Source organism: Odontesthes bonariensis, chromosome 1 (assembly GCF_027942865.1).
Source record: "Odontesthes bonariensis isolate fOdoBon6 chromosome 1, fOdoBon6.hap1, whole genome shotgun sequence".
NCBI lineage: Eukaryota > Metazoa > Chordata > Actinopteri > Atheriniformes > Atherinopsidae > Odontesthes > Odontesthes bonariensis.
Genome location: NC_134506.1, coordinates 15,756,845 through 15,779,457, shown reverse-complemented (window position 1 = coordinate 15,779,457; position 22,613 = coordinate 15,756,845). Strand labels below are relative to the sequence as shown.

At 41.3% G+C, this 22,613-nt stretch overlaps 1 protein-coding gene across 3 annotated transcripts; it reads right to left on the bottom strand.

Annotated features, from left to right (window-relative positions):
- Window positions 1-1,687: 1,687 nt before the first annotated feature.
- LOC142398803 (uncharacterized) lies at window positions 1,688-22,507 on the bottom strand. 3 transcript variants are annotated; one of them, XM_075483033.1, is made up of 10 exons: window positions 22,304-22,507; window positions 19,363-19,749; window positions 16,675-16,794; window positions 11,730-11,786; window positions 8,961-9,107; window positions 8,711-8,878; window positions 8,142-8,270; window positions 7,467-7,812; window positions 6,658-7,393; window positions 1,688-4,738 (listed from the first exon to the last, which is right to left on the bottom strand). In XM_075483033.1, the coding sequence occupies exons 1-10, from the start codon at window positions 22,461-22,463 to the stop codon at window positions 4,703-4,705; spliced, it is 2,286 nt and encodes a 761-aa protein (XP_075339148.1). In that variant the 5' UTR covers window positions 22,464-22,507; the 3' UTR covers window positions 1,688-4,702. The 3 variants fall into 3 exon arrangements, with proteins under 3 accessions (XP_075339148.1, XP_075339296.1, XP_075339215.1); XM_075483181.1 differs by lacking the exon at window positions 8,142-8,270; XM_075483100.1 differs by lacking the exon at window positions 11,730-11,786.
- Window positions 22,508-22,613: the final 106 nt, after the last annotated feature.

The following is a 22,613-nucleotide window of genomic DNA, read 5'->3' as shown; positions in this document are numbered from 1 at the left end:
GCAAACGCAGCTTCATTTTGTGTAAAGCTAAGGCCATATGTGAACACGATGCAGAAACACAAGCCAAAAGCCATTTAAAATCGAATGAGGAGAAGACGAAATAATTATCTGTAGCCAGAAGAATCAAAATTTAAAACTGTTTTTGGAAATTATCCACATCACGTCCCCTGGACCAAAGAGTGGAGGAACCATCCGGTTTGCTATCTGTGCTCAGTTAAAAAACCTGCATCTCTGATGGAATGGCAGTCTATTAGTGCCAATGGAACTGGCAATTTGCACATCTGGAAAAGCACCATCAATGCTGAAGGTTTCAGAGCAACTTATGCTCCCATCCAAAGAAAATGTTTTTCACGGTGGATGCTGCGTGTTCTATCAAGACAATGCTAAAACCACATACTGGAACCATTACAACAGCACGGCATCATAGTAGAAGAGTCCAGCTGCTGGACTGACCTGAACATAGTCCAGACCGGCCGAGAACACAAAATGTGACAAAGAAGACTGTTGAGAAGCCAGAATCCTGTATTATGCAATGATGGGACTTTATTCTCCCAAAAGTCCAACAACTGGTCTCAGTTCCCAGATTATTACAAACCTGTTAAAAGAAGAGGGAATGCCACACAGTGGTAAACAGGGCTCTTTTCCCAACCTTTTGGTGACATGTTGCTGCCGTCACATTCAAGAGGAGCTGATATTTCCCATGACACGGTATGGACTCTCTTTCAACATATGATGTTTTTTTTTAATGTCCTACAGTGAATAAAAATATTGGTTTATGAGATTTGCAAATCATTCTGTTTTTTTTTTAAACTGTCCAAACGTCTTTTGGAATTGGGTTTGTCAATTAAGGGAGCCAACAGCCAATCATACCCACCAACAGCATTAAAGTAAGGCTCTCACAACCTGTATCCATCTTTATACAGGTAACCTTTGGCACTTTAAGCACAATGAATCTGTGACTCTTAACAGCTTGTTCTTTTTTATGCCCTAAGTAGTAATATTAAATGGGTTTTGTTGATCCCAGTTTTCTCAACTGTGCAAATGGCTGGCGTCCCATTTTATATTTTTTTTAATAATAAATGCCATCCACCCATCACAGGTGCACCTTTAAAAAGAAAAGCCAAAAATTTCACGCTGTGGTGTTTGGTGATGTCATTTCCCCGCTGATGCCTCTGTGCAGATGGGAGCTGCTCCACAGCATTCCTGACAAAACATCAGGGTGTGATCGGTCGCTGCATTAACCGTTGCCTCCCATCGCAAATACTCTGCGAATCGGAATCAGCAAACTACAGAATCGCGTCAGGAAAGGAACTCCTGTTGCATTATTCAGGTTTTTGTTGGGTTTTTTTTGTATTTGTGAAAGTATTCAAATCTTTGACTGAGCTACAAAGCAGAAGTCTTGTGTTAAAGAATTGTTCTTTAGATGACTCAAAAGCTGCTGCTGTGAGAACATTTAGTCACCGGGATTATCGTAGATTTGAACGTGCAAGTAGTATTTAACTTGTACAGCTAACTTATTATGTCTTGTGTGTTTTCATCTTCAAAGGAAGTAGAAACTAGTTTTCAAGTATTAACTATCATGATAAAAACATACTACATACTAACATACTTGTGTAGCTCAAAACGGGCCAACAGCACATCTTCGGGTATTTTACACAAAATGTTCCAGTGAAACCAGGGGGTCATATTTAGGTTTATTTGATGACAAGTTGTAAGGAAACACACAGTTGGTCTGAACGCCTTCCGTCCTGCATCTTCCCATAATTACAAAGGCACACTTTAGAAACATAATAAAAACAAAATCATGCGGACAGAGCAGATATCTATGGCTGAACTAATGAAAGTTTTGACACAGCTGTGCAGTCAAAACAAGCTGTCTGTGATCACAACAATGAACAAAGACGTGAGTCACACTCAGCCACACATTGACTCCCTGACAGAAAAGTAAGGAGTCATCTCTCTCTAGCGAGCTAACATACACACACACACACACACACACAGACACAAAAAGCGCGGATGTCAGTACCAAACAGCAGAAATCACGATGAAGACAACCAAACAATGAAACGATCACACTTGTCTAGAAATGAGCCTGTTTGACATGGAGGCGGGAACAAAGGGCTGCTGTGGAGCACTGCCGGAGAAATGCGTAACATGACGAACGCAAAAAGCTGCGGACATAGACAAAGCTGCTGTGTGTTGCCGCGTGGAGCTGTTGAGAACACATGTTGGGATTAGCACTTGACTCAGCAGCAGCAAAGACTGGATTATAGTCACCCAAAAACACCTCGACTCATGAATACAGTCACACTCGAGTGCTTAGACAAACACATGCATTTAAAAGTTAACAATCGTATACTGCACCACGCATAAATACACAGGGTTTACACTCGAAATGTTCTCATGTTTCACCACAAAGATCTTTCAAAGGCTCAATGCATTAATGTTCAGAAGAAATGCAACATCTCATCAGGTTATGAACACATCTGTTTTGTGCATGTTTTAACTATAAAACAGATTACAGATACTGGATAGAGCCAAGGTAACGTCACTGATTTAGAAGCTTCAACGTAGCAATTCCCAGGGTAAATGTGGCTCACGTTGAGATCCAACGTGAGGTCATTTAGTAGAGTTAGTCCACCCCCAAGTTAGTGAATTGTTTTATTAAAACCACGCCCACAAACACACAAATTTAATACTTTAAAAAAGATATAATACAGGAGACAGGAGAAGTCACGGAAAAAAACAAAAAACAGCTTGTGAGAAATATTACAACTCACGAGGTTAAGGAGCAACAGGTCAGTGTCACTATTACGTCCAAAAAGAGCGTCACAGAGACACTTTCACAGGAGAGGCTCACCAGGCGGAAGCCTGTATGATAAATACTTTTATAACTGAACACATTTGTAAGCGTAAAACTGTGATGAAAATGAGTGGATTTCGTCTCTGGTACATTATATCATTAAAATATTAACATAACAGGAAAAATATCTGTACACAAGTAACCAGGTTGAAAAGCAATATTCAGTGGCTGTGATCACTGGGCCCTCAGGCAGCGCTGCACTAAAAACTGACATGATTCTACAGTGAAGAACTTGCTGCTTGGGATCACATGTCATCGCTGCAATCATAAATGTTAGTTTAATGATATCATCCACAGGAAAAAAAAAACGTGTCAGGAACATATACAGGGTTTGTAGTTGCATATGCTGCCATCCAGACTGGCTTTTCAGGGAAGGTCTTGCTTATCTCAGCACGACACAGCCGAAGCACACTCTGAACGTACCAAAGCAACACTGGTCTGTAGAGACGGAGCCCCGTTCCTCACTGTCCTCCCCGCAGTACAGACCCGTCACTCACTGAAAACATCTGGCGCATCGTGACAAGAAAAATAAAATGGCATCCCACGTCAAGTAACAATCAGATAACCTTTGGCTTTTGAATCTACACAAACTCCTTTTCTCTGCTCCCAGATGATTACAAAGTGATGGTGAAAGAGTAGGTAATGTGACAGCAGTAAACATGCTGTTGTGCAAACTTTTTGCCAGCACCAACTTCAAAGTGAGCACACACCGCACTCTGTATCCGATTTACATTTCATAAATGCTCCAACGTATTTGTAAATGTGGTTGTACCATTGAAAAGTGTCTGCCAGATTTTTCTAGCTAATAATTCTTGCTACATGGCGGGGAATGTTTTTTTCACGTCCCTCGCTTGCACGTGTGATTAAATGACTCAGAGCTACGTTAGAAGAAGCTGTAGAGACACTGACAAATTAAAACATTCAATTGTGCTTGGTAACATTTCAAGGAAATACAAACCAACATGAAGATTTCAGCCCACTTTCGGTCTCCGCCATCTCCTGAGGAAGATAACTTAGACCACTTTGTTCACCAGCTAATCATCTGCTGTGTAGTTCTGGGCAGGCTGCGTACAATGTGTTTATCAAGGCTTTTTTTTTTTACAAGACACTGGCAGGAAACACCACTGAGGAGAGCTGTGAAACTGAACCAAAGACAAAGCAAGGAACTGGAAGATGCTAAAACCCTTAATAAAGCTGAGGGGGTGTTACAATGAGCTACAATTTTTACACTAACAGTTGAGGATTGCTGGTAGAGAGCTGTATTACATTTCTGCTATTTTGTTACTACTTAAAGCTTCAGGTAACATTGAAGCTCCACCCACTTAAGTGTTTTGGTCCTTGAATGTGCCATTGAATGACACAGTGTGCTTATTGTTTAGAACTGCCGATACAGTGTGTCCTTCACAATAATGGTGTTGTCATAAACCGTCTATTCTACAAGGGTGCTTTTTAAATCACATATCTCATCAAATGGAAATGAATGCCCTCGTTGTACTGGAAGCGTAAAGCAGGTCTCTGCTCCAGAGGCTTTTCTAAGGGGTTGGGGGGGGGGCAACAGCATCGTGCTGAGAGGGACGCTCCTGCTCACATTAGTTAAGCGTTAGTCCAGCAGAGATATACGTGACACAAGCCTGTGACTTCATCACTCACAGCCTCCTCCTCTTCACTTATCAGAATTGATTCAGCTCTCCTTATGTTTCACAGGCAGCTGTCTTTTGCATATAGTTTGAAAATCCACACTCAAAGTCAGTTCCATCGGGGGTTTTTTTCTGGCTGGGATGAGCATCGGGGCTGCACTCGCTCAGCTCAGCGCCTGCAGTCTCTGCGGCTCGGCATCGATCAGACGATGAGGGAATCCCGGCTGAGAAGAGTGTTCTGGTGAGGACAAAAAAGTTCAAGTGAGCAGAGCAACGACAAAGCGTTAACACAGAAGTATTAAAGCAGTGTTCAGCAGGGTGAGACACTAAAGAGACCGTTAGCCAATTAATACGGTTAATATGGAGAAGTAGAACCTGGGGCAAACTGCTTTTCTACTTTTTTCCACATTATTTTTGGATTTGTTTGAAGGTGCTGCTCAAAGCCAGGAAGCTGATGTTTTAATGCTGAAAAACATTTTGGACCCAGGTTTGTCAGTGTGTAAACAACCAGTTATGATTGTTGGATACAGAACAGAATAGTCTACCTAGTTTTCATTCTGGTAGCATCTGAACCTGACCTGTTAAAGGTACAACAACAACACTTACTGTAGGCCTATGAAACTTTTACATTATATATATATATTATACCCCCCAACACAGAATCCCCAAATGTATGCCTTTATCTAAAACCACATCATGACTGGACTGTCTTTGTGCATGATTGATGAAAACTCTGGGGGATTTAACCAGAAAAAATGTCACACTCAGACCATGGACACAAATCTAATTATGTATACAAATATGAATAAAATGTCATGGGACCGTTTAAAATATCAGACTCAGTGGGTTGTAACTTTGGACAACAAAGAATATATAAGCTCCACGCTAATTTCTCCTCGTATCTTTCTCTCGCCTGTCATTTCATCTCTTCCCCACAGGAAATACATCCCCACGTAGTCAGTGTTGGTTCTTCCGATCTTCCACGCAGAACACACATTATGTTTCTCAGGCTGTGGGAGTCAATGCAGAACTCCCCGTTCAGCCCGGTCCAATTCAAAGAGAGTTCCATCTGTCCTTATCCAGCCCAGCCAATCACAACCTCAAAAATAATCAAAAGACTCGAAAAAGGAGGGCATTTGATCAGCACTATGCAAAACAGATATTCTGCTCTGATTGGATGTAAGCTTATACAATTATTTCCGGAGCCACTTTATAATTCGTCTTACAATTCCAGGCCATAACATACACTCCCCAAAAGCAGAGCACAAAGAATATTGCTTAAGCTCCTTTCGAACAATGCTTTCCATCTTTCAACAGCAAATAAATGGCACACTGTCTTGTCTGCATGAGCACCAGGGTGCTTTTCCATGAAAAGTCCAGAACTATTAACATTTACCAAATCACTCTAAACAAGTCTGAACTGCGAGCATTAGAATTAACAGACAGAAGCCTTGGCTGTTAATTCGATTTATTTTTCAGAGCAAATGCAGAGATGACGTGATTAAGTCATTTATTAAATAGCACTGCCCATACTCTCCAACTCCATGAATTTCCCCACCAACAGTTTCTGCAGTGGTTAAAAGCTTTATCACATCGCTTGAGCCCAATCGACGGGAAAAGACGGTGCAGCGCTGAATGTTTACCAGTGTTCTGGGTCAACCTGCAGCTACAGGGTGACACCGGGTGAACGCATGGTTTTCTCAAGCTGAAAACAACTGCGATCATAAATGTTAGTGAAAAAAAATCCTTGTGCGTCCCACCAGCTGCTCAACAAGACTAAACCTCCGTGATATCTCTAACTGCTACCACACACTGCAGTAGGTTTGATACAACCACAGTCAAGCTGATATAATTAGTAAAGGTAGTGTAAAGTTTCCAGCTCGAAGAAAACAGATTTTGGATAGAACGTGACATTAAATGTCCAATTTCATATGAGAAAAATGTCATGCGTGCACAATGAATCTCTGCATCATAGGTATGTATGAATGGAACCACTTTAACTTAATAATGAAACATTTTTCAAATCCCATTTCAGTGAAGTAAGTTTTAAGTTATGGAAATGATCCGGGATACCCTTTTCTCACAGCCACGTCTCGGAAAATTTGAATAGCCAGTACACAATCCTGCCAGTAATCTATAGACTTAACTGTTACTCACCACCTTCCGGGACTTGTCTCTGGGTTCCTCTCTGCGACTGGTTTGGGAATGAGCAGGTATCTGAGAGGGGCGAGTATTTGTTGGGAGCGCCCGTGGAGATGGCCTGTCAGTTCTGGTTCTGTCCGTCTCTGAGGAAGGAGACAGTGAGTCTGCCTCAGGCCTGTTACTAAGAGAGCGGCCGCAGTGCCGACTAGATTCCCCACTGCTCTTTTTTGAGCTGCCCTTCGAAGGTGTATCTGAGTCTTCCTCACCCCGGGCCCCACTCTTCCCCTGGCCAGTTCCTCGCAATTTAGCCTTACGATCCAGCAGGCTGTTCAGGAACGTAGAGTCATAGTCCTTTTCTTGAGAAGAAGTTGATGATGGACCTAATGTGGGAGCAGGTGGGACGGTGCTCTCTCTTTCCCATGTGCCCCTCCCCTTTTTAGGAGAAGACAGTGGACTAATGTTTTGTCTGCTTTTCTTGTTCTGTCTGGAATGATCCTCATGATCGCTGTGGTCACTGAGCTCATCTTCGTTGTTGTGATAATGCTGAGGAGGACCATGGCGATAGGAGGGATATCGACGGAACTCCCGAAGCTCCATCTCATAGTCTCCACCTTCTTCTTCCCTCAGCTCTGCTCCTCTGCTTTCTCTTTGCTTGTAAGAAGCAGCAAACTCCTCCAGCTCATCCAGTGAGCCCGTTCGTTCGGTGGTACGATATGTCTTTCTCTGCAGGTGCTCTGAACGAGGGTTCCACCTACAAAACATGGAACAAATTTAATGTATGTTCTTATGTATGAATGTGCTTGTGCATTCTCAAATATCTGTACCTGCTGTGTTTGTCTTCCTCACTAAGATCCTGCTGCCTTTGATTCCGGCTGATCCTGTGCGACTGAGAGGAGGAAGGAGGGTCATCGCTGTATCGTCGTGGAAGCTGTAGCTCCTCCTGACAGTCACGGGGGTCTGAGTCAGGGTCGTGTCGATAGCGATGGGGTGAAGGTGGATTATTACGGTGACGCTGTGGTTCTGGACTGCGATTGTCACGGTAGCGCTGCGGCTCAGGTTGAGAGTCATGATCAGGAATGGCTGGCAGAGCTTTCTTCTGGACGTTTCGGTACGTTTGGCGAAAGCTGGTTTCACCCTCGTGAAGGGAGCTGAGCTCAGAAAGGCTAGAGGCTGGATAGTTCAAAATGAAATTATCAATGAAGACTGCTGAGAAAAAATAAATAGATGAAGAGACAATTTCTCCAAAAGCAAGATTCACAGATGAAGAAAGTCACGGTCTGAAAGAGAGTGTTGGAATAAGAATTGTTAAAACTTTTCCTTTCGGGTAAGTTGGCATGCACATCTGCTGCTATTTCACATCTGAATAATAGAAAACCCAGTAGGCAGAAAGCCAGTGCAGTATGAAACAAGCGCAAGAGAATAAAAAGCTTAAAGGACACTATACGACCAGATCAGCATGCTTCAGTAGCAAAGCGGCAGAGGGGGTTTATGACGCTTACACTGGTGGCTGCTGGACCTGGCAGGGTTGAAGTGAGCCAGTTGTTTCTCTACATACTGTAGCACCCTGAGAGAGTCCTGATCCTGTGGTGAAGGCATGCGGTAGGGAACCCCTACAGCGTGCATGGGCACTGGAGATATGCACACACTTGACTCAGCAGGATGAAGAATTTGTATTCATTGGCTTGACAAGAGTTCTGATGTTTTAGCATGTTTTGTATGTCACAATACTTATCAAAGTTAAATAAACGCACACTGTGGCTCCACTATATTCATACGAATGTTTAAGGTTTGATCTTCAATCATAGACAGTGTTTCAGTGTTTCTCACAGAATGAGAGAACACCGTGACAGTATGGAATCTGGGGGGGAGGGGCTGCCCATCTAATAACATTGGGTGACACTGGGGGACATGGACATCCATTTTGTGTTCACATAAACCAAATAAAAATAAACTGAAAGTGAGAATCTGTTGCTCAAGAACCTTTTTGGATCAAACATTTGAAATCCTTCACTCCAAACTCAAAAATTCAGTTTTTCTAAAGAATTTAAAGACAAAAGCATGACCTCACCTGCTGCGACCAAGGTGCCATCTGAGGGTGGAACAGAGGACACTTTGTCCACCAGAGACGGTGGGGCGATGGGGACCATGGTAGGCACACCAGAGACAAAGTACGGAGGGTAGACAGGTGTCTGAGGACTGGAGGTGCCTGACTTTATACCTTTACCTGCCTCATACACTAAAAAATAAAGCACAATTTCATTCAGACCAGAGTCAGTATTCTCAGGACAGAGCTCCTCTTCATCTGTGTTTATACTCACAGTGTCTGGGGCAGCAGCATGTGTCAGGGCAGCACCAGCAGCTGACGTAGCAGCAGCAGGAGTGAGGACAGCACTGACACCAGCAAACTCCAACCAACAGCAGGAACAATACACTGCCGAGCACCACTGCCACCACAAACACCCACTCTGCAATAACACACAACACAAAATGATATGTATCAATAAACGCAGACACATAAATAAATAAGATCCATCTTATTTCACACAGTTAGCAGCGGATGCTCATGACAGTGTCAGTCTCAGTGGAAAGTTAAAAAAAAAGAGAAAAAGTAACAAAGTAAATCTTTCTCCATGTACATTTCTCTCACTTGCCAAAATCTAATTCATACATTACCCAGAATGCAACCATAGTCCCAACAATTATCCTGTATTTGATGAAAAAAAAAAAAACATACACCACAAAAAGTCAGATTTCTTGGTCAGTATTTCAAGGTAAGGTTTCTCAGCCCGACGTTTGCATTTTACATAAATCAACAATGACAAGCTATATCAAATGCAGCATTTGTTCATCATGCGTATCTCTTACATAGACATGCAAGACTGTGTAAAATCAGTTTGCCTGTATATGTGACCTCATTTCACCTGTTTCCTCCCGTTTTTCCCTCTGAATTATGTCAACAGTGACTGTTCACACGACATGCTTTTATTACACAAAGATGCTACAAGCCTACAGAACAGTATGCGCCACTTTCATATTGTACACTATTTTAACTTTATTCTGAGAATGATACATTTACATTTAGTAAATAATAGTATGTGAAAAATGACCACACAATAAAATATTGTAAAATTGTTGTATTTATTTGTGTACCCTGTTGATTAGCAGGAATGTAAGAACAACTTAAAGCTAGAAAAATGAGCATTAGTGGTGGTAAAAAAGTGAAATGCTAAAAAATATCCCCATTACAGCTTAAACATCAAAGGCATAGCAACTAAGTAACAGTTATTGCAAACAATAATCCCCTCACAGCCTTTATATCAAATCACTCAAGCGTCACTGTTTAACAAGGCCACCACTAATGTTTTAACATGTAGTTTTACATAGAAAGACTGTAACAAATGATAAATTTCTGACAGATGGACACGGTGACCTCTTAAGTAAATTCACAAAAGGATAACAAAGATAACAACAAAGATTTCATCCAAGTTAAATAACTCTTGAACATATATATATATACACATATATATATATATATTAATTATTTTCCATATGCATGTATGACAGCTGCTTAGAGGTGTGTTATTGTTTTATTGTATTTCCTGTACAAATTCAGGAAGGAATCACAAATTCTAAAGCAATGAGACACCAGATGGGGCCGGAAGGCTTGATCAGTGAAAAATGTCCGTAAAACTATTTTGAATCGTTATCCAGTCTGGTAATTGTTCCTGTATGTAGCATTATGTTGAATCAAAAAACATGGCAAATTTAAGAGAAAACGAGTTACACTAAAAGGCAAGATAGTTTGACATGAACTGCTGAAGTACTGCGGTGTTGAAGTGAAAGATGCAATCAGTACAACTGATACGACTACATGTATCTGTCTTTGAGGACAAAGCAAAGGAAAAGGAAGGACAGGGCAGATAAGGAAATCTTCAACAATGTAAAACCAAGCTCAACATTCTCTTTGAGACACACACACAGAGAGCCACGGACACCAAAAACAAACACACACTCACAGGAAATCTGTTTTTGCTAAAGGAAGGAAAAGGGCAGTTTATGCTGCTCTGTAAGATAGTGAAGAGTTGGCTGTTACAAAAAAATGGCTTGTAATGTGATCTCAACTCACTCTTTGCAACCACCGTGACTCCTCCACAGATAGACACACACACAGCTTTATTCAAGCTACCACCGAACATGTAATAATTTCTGAGTACTGGGTATGAGTCAACGTGGACAAGAACACCTTCCAACGCAACAGTTACAGTTGTAATAAGTGTCTCGTAACAACGGGCAGAGTTACTGACATATTGTCCAAGTATTCCCTCACTGCTTCCTTAAAACCATAGGATCATCAACAAAATATTAAAGGAATTTGATGTGTAATAAACAAAGTTCCCTCCCTCCTTATTGCTGCCTTTTCACTGGGCAGTGGACAAATGGTGATGATATGTAGACCACAACCATAAATAACTGTAATGACCATAATAGCTGTTTTCCAGCGCAGCTCATTTTAGTGGGAGTAACAGCCAGCTCATTATTTGATGGGTGTGGATCAGTCTGTCATCTTAAAAATGGCTCTGAACGCAACGCCGTCAAAGCCTCCAGTGAGCTGATTCACAAACATGAGTTGTTTATGATTCTGAGAAGAGAATAGATTAGATAGTACAGCATAGGAACCATTATACATGGTATAAAACAGTCTAACGTTTTGCCAGTTTCCTGTGCCCCGTGTCAGAGCCTAGTCATCTTATTAAATGGAGGTTCTGTGATTGGTATGATTGGTTTGTTTATTAGCAAGATTATTCTAGATGTTTTGGACAAGTTGAGTGAAAAAAATCAATCATCCTAGAAGAGAAGCCTGGCCCAGCTCGGAAGTGACTAAGTTTTGATATAGACACAGATCCAGATGTGAAAACAGGAGTTTTTTTCCCCCCGCTCTAAGCATCTCATGTTGAGTGCAGAAATTCCATTCCAGGGTAGATCCCTCCAACAAATGGTTCCTACAGCTACGGTAGAGTTTAAGCAGGAAGCGGGGTTAGTATGAATGAAAGAAAGCAGGGCAGGGGAAGAGTACATTATGCCCCTACCTGGCATAATCTTCAAATCAAAGTCTGGCAGGAGATCTTCAGGCACTCCTGAGAAACCTGGAGAGAGACAGAGCAAAGGTGACCAGAGGAGAGGAGAGGGGAGGGGAGACGAGGTAACGGAGTCGATGTGAATTGTAATTCAGCAATAAGGATATCAGTGCAGCAACATGCATTAAAGATAATTAAGACCAAAATGCAGTAAAATACGGAGAAAGTACAAGAAAAAGATAGAGCTTGCAGATCAACAGAAGCATGCATAAAAGGACATTCATCTGGACTAGTTTCTGAAAGTCTTCCTATCAGAGCAGCTGACCATGGCACACGGACCATGTGACTTCTGAGTTTAAATGCTGGACAAGGTTAACTGGCAGACTGAAAAGTAAATCGTTCTCATGAAGATAAATGGGCATGGGCTGTGAGTAATGTTACATGCAGAACTGCAAATATTACAGGTGGGAACATGGCTAAAGTCCAGAGCACACAAACAAGATGGCAGAGAAAAACATACAATTTCTTCATAGAAACATCAAATTACCGCAATCCTCTAGTCGGGAAAGGTTGCATGTATAGCCTGTCAGTATTGGTACGACATATTTACTGCACTAGTAGAGTTGATGGTTCAATAACAACGTTTTTAGAGATTGTTGTCTGTGGGGGATTTCTTAACTGGCAAGTGAAAACATTATTTTCCTTGATCTTCTACTGGCAACAACACTGCCAAAAAAGCGCTAATGAGGATGTTCAATTCTTCCTTCACTTACAGCTTTTGAGATTGTGGCTAATGCTGATTGGTTACGGTACTGTTGAATGTTCAGGACAAACAGACCATGACAAAAGAAGGTTATTACTTTTATTTCTTTAAACTGAAATATCCTTTATGTAAACACATAGTGATGAATTTTCTTTAAAGCCTAATCTTTGAAATTGTCATTTTGATGGTCTTTAGTTAGATTAATTACTTTACCAAAAATTGTTGAAAAAAAAAAGAAACATCAATATACGAAATAGAGAAAAGCTATTCAAATTCAAGTTGATGTTCTGGTTACTGGTGTAACTGACTTCCTCCTCTCAGGTTTTCTTTTAGGACAGCCGTAAGGAGGCCCACAGATGTGTGAGTGACACGTAAAGATGGGAGATTAAGGCTAAGTGTGTCACAGGCTGGTACAAAAATGTGCATCAAAACGTTCGCAGACATGTGCACAGGTTCATCTGAGGAAAGTGAAGCTCCGTGAGACGTGAAAAAGCAGGCACATCACAGTGATCTGAATAGATACTGGTGCTTTACAGTTGATTGTGTGAGGAAAGGACTGCTGGTTGTGAAAAAAAGGGAGGACTTTCTTGGCTTCCCTCTGGCTGACAGTGCACATACCTTACTTTGTATCTTTGGGAAAGGCTAAATTTGTTCTTTGCTGGATTTGAAAACAGAAAAAAGAAACTATTCAGTTAATTAAGAAGCAGCTCAGTCACCACATGAATTCAAGAAACTACGAGCACAGCTGGCATTGCTTGCTTTTGTATTTTTCAGACACCTCTCTTTGTCTGATGACCCTCTCCTGCAAAAGCACCTGAACGCAGCTCACTTGTGGAATTTGTTCTGACTCTTGAATTTGCCTGCAGGCTACTGTTCACTTTCACAACATGTTGAGAGCTTACAGTGAAGAGCAACGATATCACCAGAACCTTTCAGGTAACATTCACCACCACAGCTATTGACCACGTTTTAGAATGGTTTTAGGAGTCTTGGTTTGGAACTGGGACAGGCAATTAATTTACTTTAATGTCCTATTTAATCTAACTCTTGCTTACCAAGTGGCCATGACTCATGGAGAGCAACGGACCTTTTATTAATACATCCATGGTGCTTGAGCACCTTTTGGTAAGAAGCTTCCATCTATCACCCTCCATCTATTGTATCACTGTGCTCTGCCATGCCTCCTCTACATCATTAAATCTTCCCTGTCTTCTTTTCTGTGGGGCAGTTTGCTAAAAAGACAAAAGGCTCCCTGAGCCTGGCCCCAACTGTTGTTATGGAAACAAGTGCCTCACGTGGCATATTAGCTACAAGCTGACCAAGAAATACAGGCCTTTTGACACCATGATGTATCTAGGGGCTATCATGCCAGGTTAAATATTGTACACAAGATCTCACACAGCACAACCGTCCCATCTTCAGTTGTTTGTAGCATTACATCATCCCATTTTTGACCTGGACATGTTGTCGCACTGAGGCCGTAACCAACTCCAGCAGAATTCACTCAACCTGCAAGAAACTGTAACAATGTGTTGCACTTGTGAGCGTGTCTCTTTGTGCACACACATAAGTCTCTCGAGTGCCAGCCAAACAAAAAGTTCAGCCTCAGAAAGTTTTAAGGCACCAAGGAGCCATACGGCTTCGTGTCAGTTTCTATGGTAACACTTGTAAATGAGCACACACACATTGCAGATACATTGCAGTACACGGGAAAGAGAAACACAAACACACACACACACATGCATCAATTGAATATTCATGTCAGTATCAAAGGCTGTTCAGGAAAAACTACATTTCAAACCCCGGTAACTCAGTACGAGCTGCTACATATTATACTGTCCAGACTGTCCTGATTGTTGTAAATCAGCCCATTAATGAGCTTGGATTGTGCTGCTGCCGATAAATAAGTCTGATTATAAGGGCTCTGTTACACAACAGTATCTCGTGAGAAAATTTCATTTACATTATTAGGCAGTATTCTGTCCTGCACTCAGTAATAAGACAGGATAAAGAGAAAGAAAAGCATCTGTGAGAGTTTCCATGGTATTGTGTCATTTGTAGAGAACACCATTTCACTCAACAGCGATGTTTTCATGCACAGCAACAGTCAGATGTTGCAAATAAGACTTTATTCTGAAAAAAACCATGACATTTAAACGTTTTTGACAATTAAGAGATGAATAAATCCATATACATATAAAGCAATAAACAAATTAAGCTTTGAGGAATATGCGAGTCTTAGTCGTATGACATGTATACACCTAAATCACACTATTACATCCTGCCAGAGTTTCTTGTTTTGGGCCTACTTTCATAGATTGGGTTGCTTGTTTCTATTACAAAATCTGGCAACACAGGCTCCGATGAGTTCAGAGCAGAGCAGAAGGAGTGCACTAAGAATGTGTTTATGGATGTAATTTAGATTAGGGGGATGTAATGCAGGTACATGTCTCTACTCAGACTGTGCGCTGTAATCTGTAAACAGGAATATGACTGGAATATCATACCTGCAACTCGTGTAAGAATATAATCTCATTTAGATTAAGGTCAGTAATCAGAATAATGCTGTGCACAGGGTATGAAATCAAGAAAATATTTTGGGGGTAATTTTGGCCCCCACAGTCCCAAAAGTGGGGGCATTTTCAAAATGTTTGGGGGCCATAAAAAAACTTAGATCTTCAAGTTATTTTTAGATTTAAATGCACAACGTCATCATTACTTTGCCGTCTCCCAACCCAAATAAATGTAAAGCTTGCCATTTCTTTTACAGAGAGAAGTGTGGAAGTAGTAGGTACAGACAGAAAACAGGAGCAGCCGTAAGCAAACTGACATCAGTATTGGTTTGATTTAAACAATTTTAGCCTTCTATGAGAATTAGAACAATACTGGTAGGCTGCCTGGCCCCTCATAAACATAAAAGTAAGCTGAAAACCTAGGGCTGAGCACCCCCTCCGACTCTAAATCGACTCTATAGATTACACGTTCTTTACTTAAATAATAAAGATCTGCTTTTAATCACAACTTGGCCGAAACCTTAACGTGCTATTCATACGTTTCCCATGAATAGCCTACTACTAAAACCAGAGCTAAAACTCGGGAGCAGAGCAGGATATAATGCGCATGCACGACGTTGCTAGGCAACGTTGTGTATACAAATCGAGAGTACAGGTCGTTTTTTTTTTTTGCACATTCTGCACGAGGAACACGAGAAGTGACACAGTCCAAACTACATAACTCAACTATGGTGTCGAGTTGATGCTAGCCTAACGCTAAGGTCACCGTCTACATCCTGCTGCAACATACGGCTCTCAGTGTTTGCCTAAGAGCCGTATGTTGCTGCAGGATGTAGACGGTGACCATAGCTATCAACTCGACACCTTAGCTAACGAGCCACACAAAAGATGTGATGAAGTCTTAAAAGTTAGCGTCTGTTGTCACTTACCATAAGCGAAACGGTGGTGTTTCGTAGTCTGGTGATGGTGTGCATTGTATTTTTTGACCTGGTCGCTTCCAAAACCATGTTTAGGTGGATGAGCTCTGCAGGCTTTACAGAAGATTACCGTGTTCTTGTCAACCACTTCCACACCAAGCTAGTCGATTTTCCATTTCTCAATAGTGGATGGCAAGATGCACCTTTTCGTCACCTTTGCGGGGGCTTCTGAGGAATCTGGTGGGGCTGGAGGATCTGGCACCGTTACCAAATGCAATTCGCAAACAAGTTTTTACGCTTGGAGGGGGTAGATTTGTCAGCGTATCGATAAAAGGAAAATGCGCATTTTTGTTATGGAAACAGGTTTTGCGAATAAATCAAAACATAAATTTGCTTTGCTTTTTGCGCATTCTCACAAAATACGCTCTTAAATTCATTAAGACTTTGATGGAAACCCAACTACTCCTGCCGCTCGCTTAATAATCGTTTATTTACATTCCATCAGGAGAACAAAGAGACGCGACGGTAAATTAATGAAAATAAAAATTGTAGTTTAATGTCACATTATAATAATCTACAAATATTTGTTTAAAAAACTTGGGGGCAATTTTGGCCCCTCAAGCCTGATTTTTGGGGGCATTTTAGGCTAAATTGGGGGCCAAATGGCCCATGGCCCTCGCTAATTTCCGACGCTGGCTGTGCATGTACACAAAGAACCCACAATCCTTTACAATGGTAACATTAGGAAAGCAGAAGCAGCTTACCAAGAACCAGCAGCTCCACCGAGGCTTCATTCTGTCCCTCTAGGTCATCAGATATAACCACTTTGCAGATGTATACTCCACTGTCTCCCCACTGGACCTCCCCTATTCGCAGATCGGCCTCTAGGTGAGGGTAAAAGGGAAAGGTTTAAAATGATAATATGTCTTTCTATATGCATTTTCCAAAACATATAAAGGGTACAGGTTGGGAATCATTACCCTTAAGCTCCTTCCTGTTTCCATTTCTATATACTGTATTCAATTTCAAGACTAAAACACAGTATATGTCAAACCAGTTATTACAGCCACCACGTTTACAATCTCCTCATTCTAAATGCACAGGCTTCAATCAGCTAATCCATTATTCTGGGAAGACTTTCTTTAAAGATTTTGGAATCTGGCTGCAGGGTAGTGCTGGACGGTATACCGGTTCACACCAAATACCGGTTTATAATTTCATTATGATATGAATTTTTAATATACCGCCATACCGGTGTATTTGATTACACAACGGGGGGGACGCTGCGTCGCGCGACATTGTTTGAGACGGGACCCTTTTCAGTGTTGTGCTTTTAAACACGCATGTTTACTGTCTATGGGTGCGAGGTGGTAATAAGCACTTGCGTTACGTGAAGGTGGATAGGATAGACATGGAAAGTTCCGAAATCGAAGCTGCAGAACTAGTAGAACATGCTGACACAGAAGAACTTGTGCCAAAAAAAGGAGCCGTGTCTGTAGTTTGGAAGTTTTTTGGTTTAAAAAAATCCGACGTCGACCAAACAACCATTTTATGCAAGGGTTGTCGGGCTACAGTTGTCGATGGAGGTGGCAACACGAGCAATTTGCTCCATCACCTTAGCCGTAAGCATGTCTTAGAATATCAAGAATGCATGAAGTTAAGGTCAGCACCCGCCACATCAGCAGGTAACACGGGGAAAGCAAAAGAAAAGTCGAGCCAAATGTCACTTCAAGACGCGTTTGCTAGAGCTAGAACTTGAATCTACCTCATTTATTTGAATGTGAATACCTCATATTGATGCAAAAATATAATTATTGCAAGTTGCACTACTTTTTTGTATTGATTTTCATAAAAGATGCTTGAAATTTGCACAGTAAAAGTTCTGTATTTTGACTGCAATTGTGTTTGCATTCCGATTCCTCACTTCATTAGAATCATGAGTAGCACTTCTTTGTAAACAGTATAATTTTGTGGGGCGTTATTCTATGACGGTAAAATAGACCATCCTAAGTTAATCTACTGCAGTAATTCTGTTCTCAATCTGTAGAAAATGCTGTGAACACCTAATTATGCATGAAAAAAAAATACCGTGATATACCGTGAAACTGTGATACCGTGAAAAAATACCGTGATATGTATTTTTGGTCTTACCGCTCAGCACTACTGCAGGGATTAGCTTCTTCTAAGCCACTCAGTCATCCTTTTACTGAGGTGACCATTAATGTTGGGAAATAAGAGTCGGCTCATTGTTTACGCTCCAATTTCTCCAAAAGTTACTGGATGGGGTCGAGGTCAGGGATATGTGTATTTGTAATCTTCCTGATGAAAGCCCAGCCTGAAAAATGTTAGTGAATGAAAATGAAAATTCTTCTAGCTACTTAAGTGTTGCTACTAAACGTCTTTTTTCCTGTTAGTTGGCTGGTGACATGATGACACCTCCTATCAGCCAAGTTGCTCCACACCTAAACTCCACTAACTAGACAAGCAGAAAGTCCAAGAGTCGAACACACGTGACAATGCAGGGCTGCTAACTCTATTGTTAGCAGTCACACTTATAGCAGACAGGAAATGGGTTGTATAATTCCTTTCCTTTCCCTTCCCTTTTCCTGTGGCCAGTCTCTGATATGCTTTCGTAAAAGCTGCCTTGTGGAGCTACATCTCCTCTTGGAGAAAAATCCTTTTCTTTATAAGGTGTGAGTGTATCCGCTGAGCTGTATGCTAACTGTGTTGGTTTGAGTGAGTTAGCCTTGTGATTAACAGAGCACCCCCTGCCCAGTGCATGCTGGGAGCGACTCCAACCTCGCTGTGACCCTGAATAGGATTACATGGGTATGGATGACTGGGCGTCTCCAAAGGCAACGAAGCTTTAACTTTTTTGGCCATTTACAACATCACTACACTGACCTGGTGTAGTGAGACAGAAAAAGACGGGGAAAAGGGAAAATGCAAACTCAAAGAAAGCCTTATACTGACAAAATGAGTCTTTGGATGGTGGGATGTTGAGAGAAAAAAAGTTAAAAGTGGGTCATTGAAGTACATCAGAAGGAAGGACTTAGAGGTCAAGATGAATGAGAGGACAGCATGAAAACCATTACTTTTGTCTGGGATCCTGGCTTGTGAAGAGAAGGGCAATTCTTCAGCCAGAGTCAGGGCTCCATAAATCTGAAGACTACCTCACTGTATTCAACAAGTGCTTACACACACATGCATGTCAGGACAGCAATGTCCCTAAGATGACCCTCTATAGACATGATGTTAACACTAAAAGAAATGGAGAACGAAAGGCAAAGATATGGTAAAGGCATGTTTACACATGGTTGCTGCCCAACAGTCCATTCAAATCTGAACTGGGGAGTTCAAATTCGGTCAATAACACAATAGAAATGTGGTGATTTGAAGAGGAACAGAGGACGGGCATCAGAAAAAATTCAACCAGAGGGGGAGTGTCTTACTGTTGATGATGGAGATGTCTCTGTTCTTGTAGAACTCTGACAGCGTGACTGAAGATCCAGAGATGGAGGCCACAGTTCGGACAGTACGGCTGTTGTCAGAGCAGTCGAGGTAGCTTGCCGTCATACCCGTCTCATAACCTCCACTGACCCCAGCATTTCCACTCGTAAGCCCGCCTCCTCCCAGGTTTCCACTCAAACTGTCGGGGAAGCTGAATGAGTCCCTCGTACGGTCTCGACAATACGACTTGTAGACCCACTGCACCACTGCGGTCTGGGTGGACACACTGGTGTACTGACAAGGTAGAACCACTGACTGGAAGAGAATAGCGTACCTCTTCTCATCTCTCACAAACACATGAACGCCTGAGCAAGACGGGGGGAAGACACCTGTGGGAGAGGAAAATGATGAGGGATCAATAAAGTGCAAATGAAGGAAGTTAGATTTGAAAGTCTAGATAATCATCGCTTTTAGTGTGTCATCAGTGATTTCAGAGCTGATATAGAAAAAGATGCCTTATTCTTTTGAATCAGTCTGAAAATGTCTCGTACGTCACATGCTCTCTCCATTGTATCCCAGGGTGGCAATCACCCACACTAACCAGAAGAGATTAAAAATCTTAGTGTGAACGTTTTGCAATTTACATTTTCCTATTTTTTGGACTGAAAGATCTTAATGCACGAACTGGCAAGATAAACAAGACCGTGGTGCAACTGTCGGAGTTGCTTGTGCTCACTAAAATCTGAGTGTGACCTGAGTTGACCTGATGTTGTTTTGGAGCTTCTGAAGCCGCCGGGGGTTTGTGTCACATGATGACCAGGAGCTTGGGCCCAGCAGTTCAGATGCAACCCACACTAGTAAGGTGACCTTCTTTAATAATAATAATAATAATAATGATAAAGAAAAACATGCATGCACCCAGAAACATCTGTGCATGCTCCTGTGTGTCTGTGCTTTTCTCAGGCCGAGCAGTGGGAGGTGAAGCTAAGCTGAAACCGGGAACACTGGTGGGGGGGGATTCACTTAAATAAGACCAGACCAGTTTTGTTGTCTTTACGCTAACAATAATTAACCTGAAAGAACTTTTTTTTTCTGGTGAGCAGAGAGCTGATTGATGCAATCAAAATAAAGCACAAAGGACATTAATTTCGTTTCGTACATGGTTCTTTACAGACCTTTATAATGACTAAGGCATCTTTCTAGTAGAAATCACCAGTCCACACATTGCTATCAAGTCATTGTAAAATAACTTAGAAAAAATACCTTTGTTTTTTTTATCTGAACTCAAATAGCTCGCTTTCAAAAGTTTTCAAATTCTGTTCTTTGAATTGGATGAAACTAACAATTTGTGTTTAACAAAGACTCAAGGCTTTTTACCACCCCTATTATAGAGATAGAAAGTGTTTATTGCTATATTACTCCCATAGTGTACAGTAATTCAGTTGTGAATATTCTTTGTTCTTCTTCTTCTTCTAGCTGCAGACAAAATTACTGGCAAAGAAATCCGAGACCCTGAAATTTCCACACAAAGCCTTTTAGGTGTCTTTATACACCTAACCCACGTCTTCTGATTAACAGAGAAGACAGATAACTCACGTCATTATAACTGAACGCCATGAACGCTTTGTTCTCAAGGTGGAAAACGATTCCAATTCCTTCTGAGTTGTTTTTGCTTTCAGCAATGTCAAGTAACCAGTAAATAATCATAAAACAAAACCCCGAAAACTGTAAAGCTTAATGTTTTGGTTAAAGCTTTTGGAAAAGGGGAGCATAATTCAAACCAAGCTGCCTTAAATTCCTCAGGGGGAACATTACTTTGACTTCTAAGAACTGGAACAAAAAAAGAAAGAAAAACAGAAGAAACAAGGCTGGTCTTCCTGGGATCACAGAGCTCTGGGGCGATCCTGTATTTATTAATTTTCAGTGGAGGCCACCTCCGGAGGAGAGAATGAAAGTGAGAGGAGGGTGGAGGGACAGTCGGTGTTGTAAACATCGGTATAAAGAATGTCTGAGTTCAAATCAAATATTACTCTGTCTGGATTCAAACATGTTTGTTTTGTTGCAAAGACAGAAATATCTAAAAAACATTTACCAGATAAAAAAATTTAAGTTCGATCAATCAACGCTCACACTTTGTGTTGCACAAGTACAAATATGTCACATGCCCTCAAGAAAATATAAAAAGATTGATCAACACGGATATTCAAAATACAACATAAATGACAACAATAGGCTCACAAGCTGCTACAGTATTTCTATGATGTTCTCTATCATTAATACAGCATGTCATATTTACATGATTTTACAGGCTACCGTAATGTTTGCTAAAATGGATCTTAAAGATAAAAAACACTGATAAATTGTACATATCTAAACTTTCTACTTCATATAATATTTTCAAAGACAATAGCTTAATGGGATTGACCCTGCTTTTGCAGTGATATGCTACATATTGTTTTTACAATTCTTATTTATTTGGATTTTAAAGTTTCATCCCATCCCTATCCCAATAAGTTCTTGACATATTTTTAATGTATGTCTCTGGGGTTTAACTATTATTTCACTTGTGCACCTAGTTAAACATGTCTGAAGCTGGACCTCCTAATCCACAACCCCCAAAGCTTCTGGACGGATCATTCACACATGACTAAATGCAATGTCACAGTGGACAGCAGCACAGCTAGCCTACCAGGAAAAAAATCAGCAACAGATATTAAATAATACACGCTACTGACACTGGTGCATAAATCATTTGTGAAACGAGATATTGAAAATAACTGCGTAATTCGCCCCAGCTTTTGGTGTCAGGTCATTAACACACAACTGCAGGTTATTTTAGAGTTATGTCGCTACAATAGTAACTTTACCGTTACTCCAAACTCTGAGTTTAGCAACCTGTTACACCACTACCCGCAAATTGGAACGCATCTTTTTCTCTCTTACCTGTCAGACAAACGATGAAAATCCACCACATGGGGGTCAAAAACAATTTCCAAATCCCGCAGGCGACTTTCACGAACATTTCTCGGCGAACGTTGATTTCTTTCCTCTTCCTTCTCATCCTTGGACGTTGTTTCAGGCTCGTGCGGACCGTTAACTGCATATAACCGGACGACAGCGCTCTAGAAGCGCGACCACGGCGTCAAGCGTTTCATAATAAAGCCTTACATTTCCGGTAAAAATCTTCAAAATAACAGCTTCGTTGAGACTGACATTAAACGGGTCCTGTGAAACAGACTTTACGATATTCATT

Excerpts from the sequence above, each read along its gene's own strand:
- LOC142398803 (XM_075483033.1), bottom strand. The coding sequence starts at position 22,463 with ATGCAGTTAACGGTCCGCACGAGCCTGAAACAACGTCCAAGGATGAGA. Across the intron at positions 19,750-22,303 it reads TTTCATCGTTTGTCTGACAG|GTGTCTTCCCCCCGTCTTGC; the intron begins GTAAGAGAGAAA and ends CCTCTCCCACAG. Across the intron at positions 11,787-16,674 it reads GGTGGAGCTGCTGGTTCTTG|GTTTCTCAGGAGTGCCTGAA; the intron begins GTAAGCTGCTTC and ends GTCTCTCTCCAG.